The sequence below is a fragment of the Cervus elaphus genome, chromosome 5 (genome assembly GCF_910594005.1).
Source record: "Cervus elaphus chromosome 5, mCerEla1.1, whole genome shotgun sequence".
In the NCBI taxonomy this organism is placed as follows: Eukaryota; Metazoa; Chordata; class Mammalia; order Artiodactyla; family Cervidae; genus Cervus; species Cervus elaphus.
Genome location: NC_057819.1, coordinates 38288335 through 38301930, shown reverse-complemented (window position 1 = coordinate 38301930; position 13596 = coordinate 38288335). Strand labels below are relative to the sequence as shown.

Sequence of the window (13596 nt, the reverse complement as noted above, 5' to 3'; positions counted from 1 at the left end):
CAGCAGTGTATTATAGTTTCCACTATATAGGTCCAGTACATCTTGGATTGGATTTTTCAAGTATTTGATTTTTTTTTTGATACTATTGTAAATTATTTGTAAATACTGTTTTATGTGTTTTTTAAAACGTTGGTGTGTAGGGATTCAAATGATTTTTACATATTGACATTGTCACAAAGCAGTCTTGTTCAGTCCACTCCTTAATTGTTATTCTCTAGTCACTTTCACTTTTGAAATATATTTCTGATTGGTACAGAGTTAGAGGTTTAGAAGGTGTGTGTGTTGTGTGTGTGTGTGTGTGTGTGTGCACGCGCGCGCGCATGGGCGCATTTCCTTCAGCATTTTAAAAATGCCTTTGGCATGTCTTATACATCTTCATTTATGTTGAAAAGTTTCTTGAAGACATGTTTTTGCTCCCTTGATAATGCCTTCTCTCTCTCTTTTTTTTTGGTTTCCTTTTAAGATTTCCTGTATTTGTGGTTTTTTCTTTGCTTTTTGGTAGTTTGACTTTGTCTTGTGTAAGTGTAGTTTCTTGGTAGTTTTCCTGTTTTTGGATTTACTGTGTTTCCTAAATCTGTGGATTGATTTTTTCATTAGTTTTAGAAAAGTCTCATCTGTTTACTTCGAGCTGATTCTCTTTCTTTGCAGACCACAATTGTGTATAAGTTGTATCTTTCGAATGCATTCCTCATGTATTTTCCACACTACTCTGTTCTAGCCTTCTTTTCTCATTTTTGGGTATTTTCTTTTGGCCTTTATTTTGAATTTGTTAATCTCATCTTCCATTGTTATCAGGATGGTGTTGAATATACCCAAAGAATTTCTGACATCAAATACATACAGTTTTTTAGTTCTAAAGTGGAATTTTAATTCTTTGTTTTTATAGATTCTGAGTTTTTTTGTTTGAAATTCTTCATCTTTTATCCATTTTTTCCCCAATCTGTTTTCTTTAACATTTTAATTATGGTTAGTTTAGTCTATGCTAACAATAGTATCTAGATTGGAATCTGTATTTATTGTTTCTTTTTCCTCCAAATTACCAATCACATATTTCTGCCCTCTTTCTGTCTGATAATTTTTGATTGTATGTCAGACAGTGTGTCAAATGCTGTAGAGTTCCAGACAACATCTTTCATCAGAGGTTTTCTTTTTTCTCATTTGGGCAGAGAGAGTGAGGAGCTGCTGTGAGTAGAGCTTGAGCTGGGCTGGGGCTCCTTTGAAGTCTTACTGAGACTGCTAGTTTATTTCTTTCATTTTGGTGTGGACCTTCTCAGCTTTTGATTGAGAGCTCCAAAAGGATTGTTGATAATTCACTTCTTCTCGAAGAAATATTCATTTAGTTTTTTGACTTCCTGCCCTTTATACTTTCAAATTCTAACAAATGTCTTGAAGAGGGTGGCTTTTGTGTTTAAAGCAAGTTCCCTCCCTTTGGTAGAATTTTCTCTTTAGCATACAGACTGTGGGGGACTTTTAGACACAGTCATCCTAGTTCCCCAACTTTTAAAGTACAACCCAGAATTTAGCAGAGATACCGTGGAGAAAATCAGCCTGTTGTTAGGGACACTTCAGATTTGACTCTGCTCTCTGAAAGAGAAATGTCTGACCTGTAAAAGTTGGGGTGATTTTATTTCTTTGGCAGTGGCCCAAGTCTGATTCTTAATCCATACCTAAAATCACTACATGCCTCAAATCAGCAAAAGACCCCTTAGAAGAAATCAGCAGGCAGTTTCTTTTTGTTTTGTTCCTTTTGGATGAATTCCTGTCCTCTGGAGTTCTAATTCATTTTGCTCTCTTGCTTCAACAACCTTCTCATGTCTTTAAAAATGTAAATTTTGTAATGGATAACATTATTTTCTAGCTGTTGCAGTGGGAATTTTGGGCTGCTGCCACCTACTGCATTTTATCTGGCAGTGAAAGTCCCTATGAGGAAAATTTCTCTGGTTCTCTCCTGTTTTACTTGATTTGTGCCTTTGCTTGTTAAGTAACTTCTTTTTAAAATAAATAAAATAATCTTTTATTTGTCTGAACATCACAGATTGGTTTTCTTTAAATTCTTTGGCAGTTTTATAAGTTACTTTCATTTGGACATGAACCCAAATTCTGATTGTTCCATTTGCTGCTTTCTTTCAAAGCGCTAAGAATTTCGTTAATTTTTTCACTCTCCTTTTTGAATCACCATTTCTACCTCTGTTCTTGCTCTAATTGCTGATTGCCCCCACCACTCCCTACCATCAGTACAGTCTAGGATGAAGGTCAATAATTGAGATATGAAGCTCCTACTCCAAGCCCTTACAAGTGATTTTGTAGATTTAGTCACTGACCCATGATCTTTTTAGGTTCAGTTCCTGTCTCCATGGAGGCTAATTTTTTGCCCTCCCTGCTGCTTCTTAAAAGCCGTAGCCCTAGGCGGTAGTCTGTGCTTTTTGTTTCCTTCTTTCATTATTCGTAGGGAGAGCCCCTCTTCCAGCCCCTGGTTTCAAACAGTGAGTCTGAGTCCTATTAGTAGAGGCAGCAGAACTTGTCACAGTTTTTACTTCCACCATCTAATCTCCGGGCTGCCATTGCAGACTTGTTTGACAGGCTGAATGAAGTTTTAGGCTCATTTGGTCTTATAGCATTTTGCTTCTTTTCTGTTTCTGATACTTTGAAATGTTTATTTTATTTTTGACTCTGGTATTTTCCTTTTTTCTTCTTCTTTTAATATTTCATAATTCCCTGCTATATTTTAGCTAATGGAGAAACAGTTCATGAAGTCCCAACAATATCCTGGTCAATGTCTAGAGAGGAATTTCACCCTATATTTTGGCTGAAGTCCTGCCCTGATTTTAATTATCAATTATACTCGTTAGATTTTTTAATAACTATATAATATGTGATCCCTGACTGGTTTGAGGTATCAGTTATACCCTATTCCACATTTTCACATGCTTTAATTTATTGGAGGGTAATTTCATTTCTGAAAGGAGATACGGAAACAAGCTAAGTGTGCATCGCTTTAGATAAATGGATAAGGAAGTTGTGACACACACACACACACATAATTCAGCCATAGGAAACATTTGTGGCAACATGAATGGATCCTGAGGGCATTATGCCGAATGAAATAACTCAGACATAGAAAGACAAATATTGTATGTTTTCACTTATGTTCAGAATCTAAAAACCAAACTCATTGAAATACAAATGATTAGATTTGTAGTTCCCAGAAGCAGGGGTTAGAAGTTGGGGGCATTAGATGAAAGTGGTCAGAAGGTACAAACTTCCAGTTATAAATAGGTCCTGGGAGTGTACATGCAGCATGGTGAGTGACTATAGTTAGCAATAATGTATATTTGAAAGATGCTAAGAGAATAGATCTTAAAGTTCTCATCACAAGGAAAAAAAATTATAACTATGAGATAATGGGTGTTAACCAATCTTACTGTGGTAACATTTTGCAGTATGTACATATGTGTGTTATAGTCCTTAAACTTACACAAAATGTAGTATGTCAAGTATATATCTTAATTAAACTGGAGAAAAAGAAAAGTAAAAACCTGGGTCTGTTTTCCTAAGACAAGATATATTAAGTAAGAATTATTAGTGATTTAGTTTTTCTATTTCTCATGTTTTTAAAGCATTTATTTTCAAGCATAGCCTTTTGAAAGAATTTAATATTTCATTAATAAAATGACAGGCTGGAATGTCAGCATTGTACTTCCAGATGATTTTGGAAAGGTGCTAGGTATACAGGATTAACCTTCTTGGTAAACTTAAAATGTATAATATTTTGATGACAGATTTCACCAGGTAGTACTAAAATTTTATTTATTTTAATTTTTTAGAGATTTGGCTATGTTGGGTCTTCGTTGCTGCATGGGGGCTTTCTCTGTTGGCAGCGAGTGGGGGCTGCTCTTGGTTGCAATGTTCCCGCTTCTCTTTGTGGCGGCTTCTGTTGTGGAGCAGAGGCTCTAGGGTGTGTGGGCTTCAGTCCCTGTGGCCTGAGGGCTCTAGAGCACAGGCCCAGTCGTTGTGGTGCACAGGCCTAGCTGCCTCGTGGCATGTGGGATCTTCCTGGACCAGGGATCGAACTGGTGTCGCCTGCATTGGCAGGAGGATGCTTAGCCATGGGATCACGAGAGAAGCCTAGTAGTAATTTCTTAGACTTCAGAATTCAAAATGGGTAATCTAGTAATACTGTGTATAATTTTTTAGGTTGGAAAAAACTTTCCTTTCTCAATTGAATTATCTTTGCAACACTGCGAAAAATCAGCTTCCTATATTTACACTGGTTTGTTTTTAGACTTAATGTGTCATTATGGTATTCTGCAAATACCATACTTTTTTTTTTTTTACTTGTAAACTTCATTTTTTAGAGCATTTTTAGGTTCACTGCTTTCTTCTTAAGTGGAAAGTGCAGAGAGTTTTTGTTTATCCCCGTACCTCCACACACACAGCCTCCTCCACTATGAACATCCTGCATCAGTGGTGTATTTGTTATAATTGATGAATCTGCATTGACAAATCATTATCATCCAAAGTCCATAGTTGACATTAGGGTTCACTCTTGGTATTGTATATCCAGTTGGTTTTAAGAAATGTATAATGACATGTATATACCATTACAGTATAGTTCTGTATGGTAAAACTACACAACATTTCACTGCTCTGAAAATCCTCTGTGTTCTGTCTACTCATCACTGCCGCCCTGTACTTTGGCAACCTGTGAGCCTTCTTTTTCCAGTTTTGCCATTTCCAGAATGTTTGACAGTCAGAAATCATATTGACTTTTTTCACTCTAATAAATTTTAAGATTCAGTTTAGTTCAGTCGCTCAGTCGTGTCCGACTCTTTGAGACCCCGTGAATCGCAGCACGCCAGGCCTCCCTGTCCATCACCAACTCTTGGAGTGCACCCAAACCCACGTCCATAGAGTCAGTGATGCCATCCAACCATCTCATCCTCTTTCGTCCCATTCTCCTCCCGCCATCAATGTTTCCCAGCATCAGGGTCTTTTCCAAAGAGTCAGATCTCTGCATTCAGGTGGCCAAAGTATTGGAGTTTCAGCTTCAACATCAGTCCTTTCAACGAACACCCAGGACTGATCTCCTTTAGGATGGACTGGTTGGATCTCCTTGCAGCCGAAGGGACTCTCAATAGTCTTCTCCAACACCACAGTTCAAAAGCATCAATTCTTCGGCACTCAGCTTTCTTTATAGTCCAACTCTCACATCCATATTTGACTCCTGGAAAAACCATAGGCTTGACTAGATGGACCTTTGTTGGCAAAGTAATGTCTCTGCATTTTAATATGCTGTCTAGGTTGGTCATAGCTTTTCTTCCAATGAGTAAGAGTCTTTTAATTTCAAGGTTGCAGTCACCATCTGCAGTGATTTTGGAGATCCCCAAAAAATAAAGTCTCTCACTGTTTCCCCATCCATTTGCCATGAAGTGATGGGACCGGATGCCATGATCTTACTTTTCTGGATTTTGAGCTTTAAGTCAACTTTTTCATTCTCCTTTCACTTTCATGAAGAGGCACTTTAGTTCTTCTTTGTTTTCTGCCATAAGAGTGGTGTCATCTGCATATCTGAGGTTGTTGATATTTCTCCCAGCAATATTGATTCCAGCTTGTGCTTCCTCCAGCCCAGCGTTTCTCATGATGTACTCTGCATATAAGTTAAATAAGCAGGGTGACAATATATGTACTCCTTTTCCTATTTGGAACCAGTCTGTTGTTCGATGTCCAGTTCTAACTGTTGCTTCCTGACCTGCATATAGGTTTCTCAAGAGGCAGGTCAGGTGGTCTGGTATTCCATCTCTTTCAGAATTTTCCACAGTTTATTGTGATCCACACAGTCAAAGGCTTTGGTATAGTCAATAAAGCAGAAATAGATGTTCTTCTGGAACTCTCTTGCTTTTTTGATGATCAAGCAGATGTGGTCAATTTGATCTCTGGTTCCTCTGCCTTTTCTAAAACCAGCTTGAACATCTGGAAGTTCTCGGTTCAAGTATTGCTGAAGCCTGGCTTGGAGAATTTTGAGCATTACTTTACTAGGGTGTGAAATGAGTGCAGTTGTGCGGTAGTTTGAGCATTCTTTGGCACTGCCCTTCTTTGGGATTGGAATGAAAACTGACCTTTTCCAGTCCTGTGGCCACTGCTGAGTTTTCCAAATTTGCTGGCATATTGAGTGCAGCACTTTCACAGCATCATCTTTCAGGATTTGAAATAGCTCAACTGGAATTCTATCACCTCCACTCGCTTTGTTCATAGTGATGCTTCCTAAGACCCACTTGACTTCACATTCCAGGGTGTCTGGCTCTAGGTGAGTGATCACACCAGCGTGATTATCTGGGTTGCGAAAATCTTTTTTGTACAGTTCTTCTGTGTATTCTTGCCACCTCTTCTTAATATCTTCTGCTTCTGTTAAGTCCATACCATTTCTGTCCTTTATTGAGATCATCTTTGCATGAAATGCTCCCATGGTATCTCTAATTTTCTTGAAGAGATCTCTAGTCTTTCCCATTCTATTGTTTTCCTCTATTTCTTTGCACTGATCACTGAGGAAGGCTTTCTTATCTCTCCTTGCTATTCTTTGGAACTCTGAATTCAAATGGGTATCTTTCCTTTTCTCCTTTGCTTTTTGCTTCTCTTCCTTCCACAGCTATTTGTAAGGCCTCCTCAGACAGCCATTTTGCTTTTTTGCATTTCTTTTTCTTTGGGATGGTCTTGATCCCTGTCTCCTGTACAAACTTCCGTCCATAGTTCATCAGGCACTCTGTCTGTCAGATGTAGCCCCTTAAATCTATTTGTCACTTCCAATGTATAATCATAAGGGATTTGATTTAGGTCATACCTGAATAGTCTAGTGGTTTTCCCTACTTTCTTCAATTTAATTCTGAATTTGGCAATAAGGAGCTCATGATCTGAGCCACAGTTAGCTCCCGATCTTGTTTTTGCTGACTGTATAGAGCTTCTCCATCTTTGGCTGCAAAGAATATAATCAGTATGATTTTGATGTTGGCCATCTGGTGATGTCCATGTGTAAAGTCTTCTCTTATATTGTTGGAATAGGGTGTTTGCTGTGACCAGTGCATTCTCTTGGCAAAACTGTGTTAGCCTTTGCCCTGCTTCATTCTGTGCTCCAAGGTCAAATTTGCCTGTTACTCTAGGTGTTTCTTGACTTCCTACTTTTGCATTCCAGTCCCCTCTAATGAAAAGGACATCTATTTGGGGTGTTAGTTCTAAAAGGTTTTGTAGGTCTTCATAGAACCATTCAACTTGAGCTTCTTCAGTGTTACTGCTCGGGGCATAGACTTGGATTACTGTGATACTGAATGGTTTGCCTTGGAAATGAACAGAGATCATTCTGTCATTTTTGATCTCCAAGTACTGCATTTCCTACACTTTTGTTGTCTATGATGGCTACTGCGTTTCTTCTAAGGGATTCTTGCCCACAGTAGTATATAGGATGGTCATCTGAGTTAAATACACCCATTCCAGTCCATTTTAGTTTGCTGATTTCTAAAATGTTGACGTTTACTCTTGCCATCTTGACCACTTCCAATTTGCTTTGATTCATGGACCTAACATTCCAGGTTCCTATGCAATATTGCTCTTTACAGCATCGGACCTTGCTTCTATCACCAGTCACATCCACAACTGGGTGGTGTTTTTGCTTTGGCTCTGTCTCTTCGTTCTTTGGAGTTATTTCTCCACTGATTTCCAGTAGCATATTGCACACCTACTGACCTGGGGAGTTCCTCTTTCAGCGTCCTATCTTTTTGCCTCATCATGTCCTGATAGCTCGTTTCCTTTTCGGAGCTGATTATATTCCATGGTCTGGATGTTTATTAACAGATATTTGTTAACTGATTATTAACATTCACAGAAGGACATCTTGGTTGCTTCCAAATTTTGCCAATTAGGAATAAAGCTGTAGTATACATCTGTGTGCAGGGGTTTACATGGACATAAATTTTCAGTTCATTTGGGTAAATACCAGGGAGCACAATTGCTGGTTTGTATGAGAGTATGTTTAGTTTTCTATGAAACTGCCACTCTGTCTTCCAGACTTGCTGCACCATTTTGCGTTCCCACCAGCAATGAATGAGAGTTCCTGTTGCTCCACATCCTTGCCAGTATTTGCTGTTGTCAGTGTTTGGATTTTGGCCATTCTAAAATATATGTAGCAGTGCTTTTTGTTTTAATTTGCAGTTCCTTAATGACATATGATGTTGGACTTCTTTTCATATGCTTACTTGCCACCTGTATAGCTTCTTTGGTGAGCTGTCAGTTCAGGTGTTTTGCCTACTTTTAATTCAGGTTGTTTTCCAGTGTCTAGGACCGTCTGCCCAGGGAAGCAGATGTGTCTTCTATGCCTGCCTACAGAGTCTGTGTCACCTTCGATTTGATTTGGGGCTAGTTGGTTGCCCTCTGACCTAAGCTCTCATGGGTTTAAGAAAAGTCTTGAACGTGCAGCTTCTCGGGCTTACTTGGTTGTCAGGGAGGAAGAAAGCCCTTTATTGTAAGACTGGAAGGTGTAACTAGTTGTCTGCACCTGAGAGAGCAAGCCAGAGAAGGAGATGAAACCCCATGTTCAACAGTGAAAACCTTAGGAAACTGTTGTACATGTGGTGTCTATTAGTATATTCCTTAATACTTGTAACAGCTTTTAAAAGTTAGTTAGCCTCCTGAGAAAGGGGCAGTAGGTAAATTCACTGTATTAAAAACAAAAAAAGAGTGAATTTCATTTCAGAATTGCCCTGATAGTCTTCCAGCTGCCTTTTGACCTGGAAATGAGAAGGCCAGCTATAGAAGCGCGGTGCTGCCGGCGCTTACACTCAAGAGAGAATTGCAAATGGGAAAGCTGCTCCAGGACTCTAAATTAAACTCAAAATATTAAGAATATAATATTTATTTTCTAAATTTTAGTAATGTAGCTAAGAAATATGGGACATTTAATAACATACATATACAAAGTAAAAACCCTGTAGCCTGCTGGTGCTTTTAAAGATGGTGGTATTCTTTGTCTGAATGTGATAACCTAAGTACTATTACATTATCTCATTTTGAAGATTATAAGTATACACATATATATTCACAAACAGAGGAAGATCTGTTTTAGACTCTCTAAAGTACTCTGGGCTTTGTGTGTACATACTTTGATGGGATTGTCATTTTAGAAGATGATAAAACGTAACCTGGTAGAAAAAGTGGATCTGTGTGTAACTTTGTGGTGTAGGTATCCCCATATGGTGCTTTGTTGAAATAAATGAAAGGAAACTGAAGATGGGAATTCTGAGTCTAGTAAAATTTTTATCTAGTGTTTTGAAGTAGCAGTTTTCCTATTAATTGTCATTCACTCATGAAGCAAACTTTATTGAGTGTTGGTGATGTGCTAATAATGGTTTTGAGTGCTGGGCCTCTGGCAGCAGAGGAGAGGCATTGTCCGGTGGGGGGGCAGCATGGAAGTGGAGGAGCTTCGCTCCAGCCTTACAGTGAAACCAGTACACAAGGAATGCAGTAAGTTCCTTTGAGAATATGATCAGCAATGCGTGGAAAACAGGATCAGGTGTTAGGGCGACGGCAGTACATGATGAAGACTATTTAAGATATGGTGATCAGGGAAATGGAGAAGGAAATGGCAACCCACTCCAGTGTTCTTGCCTGGAGAGTCCCAGGGACAGAGGAGCCTTGTGGGCTTCCGTCTATGGGGTCGCACAGAGTCGGACACGGCTGCAGCGACTTAGCAGCAGCAGCAGCAGCAGATCAGGGAAAGCCTCTTCAGGAATAAACTTTGTGTTGAAACCTGAAGGAAGAGCAGTTCTGCCTGGGGGAGCTTTCTGGGCAGGGGAGTACCAAGTACATAGACCCTGACTGGAGGAAAGCTTGGTGTTAGAACTGAAAGGACAGCAGTGTGGCTGGAACAAAAGGGAGATCTCAGGAATGAGCCCTAGGATTTTAAGAAACTAGGGGGGGTGGGATACCACTAATTGACATGGAGAGATGAGTGGGGAGGAACTTACTTAGGGAGTAAATTGAAAGAGAATACTTTTTAAAACATATTAAATCTGAGATGCCTGTAGGACTTCCACAAGGAGATGGCAGCTTTGAGTTTAGGGGTGAGGTCAAGGCTAGGAAAAATTGCTCAACATTTTTAAGGCCCTAGATTGACTTATGGTTTTAACATGACTGAGTGAGTCCTGGGAAACAGTCAAATAGCAAGAAAGTAAAACTATAAGAGACCTGTAAACCCCAACCTCAAGATAAACGTAGAAGTTAATGTCAAATGGAGGTGCAGACAAAACTGACAGAACATTTTTGTATGCATACCATGAACATTATCACGAACACAAAGGCTCTCATTTGGAACTATGGAGACAGGAGACTTAGACTGGAAGTTTCCCTGGACCCAGTTAAGCAGAAAGGAAGAATAAAGAGGGCAGGGAAGAATGAGTCACATACACGAGCTATATGTGAGAATCAGACATTTGAGGATTGTGGGGAGGCGGTTGTGATGAGAAAGGCTGCCTTATGTACATCCCCACAGCTTCTCATCTTAATTGGCTGGAGAGAGTTAAGAAGGCACAAAGAAGTTGTTCATGCCCATAACTCTTGATTCATAAGGAGATTTCTAGAAACCTAAACACTGGATACACCAGCCTGCAAAGGGAAGAAGTTCTCGTCTTGTTAAGAGCTGTCACAAGATGTATACAAATATATCTCAAAAACAGGAGGGAGAAGGGGTCTGCAAAAGGAAGCTAGCGTGGCTGGAGCAACCTTGTGAAAGGTTTACTCCGCCACCGTAGGAACTCTGGAGGGAGTGGGTGAAGACGCACGTTGTTATGGTTCCCGGGTGAGAGACGTGACAGTAGTTTTTGGAATACAGTGATAATACAGACCAAGGTGGGATTGAGATAATTTTATAAAGAAATATTGACAAGACTTAGTGATAAATTGCATCTTGGTTGCTACTGGGATTGAAAGATTAAGAAGAGAGTTGTAGAAAGGATCATCTGTAAACTTCTGGTGTTCATAATTAGATGGAGTTTGCCCTCTTCACCATTGTATCTTTTAGTACTTCATCGAGCAAATGGAGTGCTCCTATACATATTTCTTGAAAATGAATGAGTATTATTTTAGTTATGAAAAAGTTGCATTCAACTTCAGTATAAACAATCTGAGTAGGAGATGTATTCTGCTGTGGGATTAAACCTAATAATTTATTCTTTACATTGAAATTTGAGCATACATCAATGGGACCTAGACTGCAGTTTATCTTTGAAAAGTCTTTTAAAATAAAATTTGTGTGTGACAAACTAGATCAAGTGCAATTTATTTGTGAGAGACACTATGATAAAATCTTCTATAAAGAAACTTTGATATTTTTTTATATTATGGCAGTGATCCCCGGTTTTTTTTTTCTTCACATTTTAGCTTTGTTATACACTTTTCAAGCTTTTATTATTGGTAAAAAATCAGAAAAGGAATATTGAAGTCTTGTGTTCTCAAGTTCCTACTGTCTTTCTGAAGTATGTGTGTGTTAGTTGCTCAGTCATGTCCAACTCTGCAACACCGTAGACTGTAGCCCACCAGGCCCCTCCATCCATGGGATTCTCCAGGCAAGAGTACTGGAGTGGGTTGCCATTTCTTTCTCCAAAAGGAACTAAAGAAAGAAAGAAAGTAAAGTCACTCAGTTGTGTCCGACTCTTTGCGACCCCATGGACTATAGCCTACCAGGCTCCTCCATCCATGGAATTTTCCAGGCAAGAGTACACTGAATCACTAATTCACTCACACCCTCATACACTTTATTGTGGAAATTGTTGTTTTTGAAAAAGTGAACTATTTAGGATCAGTATTCTTATTAAGGTATGGAATTGAAACTTGTACAGTATTTTTATTCTAAAACTTCATCTTTCTTCAAACAATATTTATAACCTGTAGTTCTAGTGTTCGGATAATAAATCTTAATATAGCCAATAACACTGAAAGTGCTTCTATGGATGTGGTTTACAGGTGTGTCCTGCTCCCGCTTTTGGGAATGAAGCCACCCCAGCAAAGCCTCTATCTTCTCGTGGATTCTGTGGACGAAGGGTGTAACGTTACTGAGGGTGAACAGATGTCCACCAGCTTATCTGGGACTGTGGCAGAGCTTTTGGCTGGTCACCACGAGTTCTTTCCACCGTGGCTATTGCTTCTCTGTTCTGCCCGAAAACAGAGCAAAGCTGTTACTAAAATGTTTACTGGTAAGTGTAATTCCTACCATCTGCAAATGTTTTTCATTGATGAACTTAAGACTTGTACTTCTTTCTTATAGGAGAGTATTCAGTTGAAAATTTGGTCCTTGCTTCTGCTGTTCTCTCAGCTGTTCTGTTCTGTTAGCGATTTTCAACTTTTTAAAGTGGTATTAAAAACAGGCCATAAAATATTTTAAGTTAATTTAATAGTAGCTTTCTTTTTTCAAGATTCTTTATCTAATAACTTCCTTAGCAAAGGTGAGGGCTACATATTTTATGCTGATGTTTCCTGATCGGCTTATATTTCTTCCAACTAGACTGAGCATCCTGAGAGTATGGAAGATTCCTCCTTAAAAATCAATGGCAGTTTGTCTAAGATGTTTTTCCTGGTTTTATAGGAGAGACAGAGTCAAAAGCCTTTTAGGGTACCTCTTGAAGTAGATCATTTATTTTTTTAAACCCTTTTCCGATGTGTGAGAAAGCAATATATGTAATGTTTAAAAGTACGTGATGTAATGATTAAAAGTACATGATCAGGTTTTTTTTTTCTTTTCTTGTTTCCTGACTTTACTTTTTTCCTATTTTTTTTAACTACCACAGTAAAGTGCATACTCATATTAAGTTATGTAAAGCACTTTTTTTTGTGCTGTGGGAATGAAAAGGAGCATAAAACAAGGACCACTCACAGGATTTATAGTGTAATTGGGGAGATAATAATTAAGTTATTGGTTAATTAGCTATATCACTTTAAAATAGTCTGTACATCTTACATAAGGATGAAATCTTATTAATTTGCTAAAATGGCTTCCTTTAACCAGATTTATTCCCTCTCTTTTTGATTGCCTTGCTAATAAGACCTTTTGATTTGGTTTCCATTATGCTATTCTGTTCTGTTGTTATTGGAAATTGAGTTGATAAAAGTCAGGGAATGTATAGGATGAACTTAGATATCTCTTAGTATGTCAGATGCAGGTAAAGTTGAAGCCCCTTTTGGTCTATGTCATCCCATTTCTTTCCCTTCTTCATTTGAGACCACCAGTGTTATTAGTTTATTTTTGTCCTTTTATCTCATATTTTTCATTCTGTCTAGTTTTGTATTTTACATAAATGAAGCACTGCATGCACCATCCTAGCTCTTCGCATTCACTGGCTGTGTGACCTTATGCAGCTTCCAATACAGTCTGTGCCTCAGTGCCCTCGTCTATGCATTGATGGTTATTACGTGTTTCTATTACTTTCCCCATAGGGTATTTTTGTGTGTGAGTCTAAATGTCAAGTTACACGTAAAGTACTTAGAACAATGCCTAGTACCTAATAAGTGCTTTATAAATGTATCACTACTATTGTTATCATTTCACCATATAAAAAAAATCAA

General features: G+C 38.6%; 1 protein-coding gene across 4 annotated transcripts in view; it reads left to right on the top strand.

Annotated features, from left to right (window-relative positions):
* Positions 1-13596, top strand: part of ANKRD50 (ankyrin repeat domain 50) — a 37005-nt gene that overhangs the window by 13562 nt on the left and 9847 nt on the right. For all 4 annotated transcript variants that reach the window (XM_043902374.1, XM_043902377.1, XM_043902376.1 and 1 more), the window contains one exon: positions 12001-12230. In XM_043902374.1, the coding sequence (XP_043758309.1) occupies positions 12001-12230 (230 nt within the window). The remainder of the gene's footprint in view (positions 1-12000; positions 12231-13596) is intronic.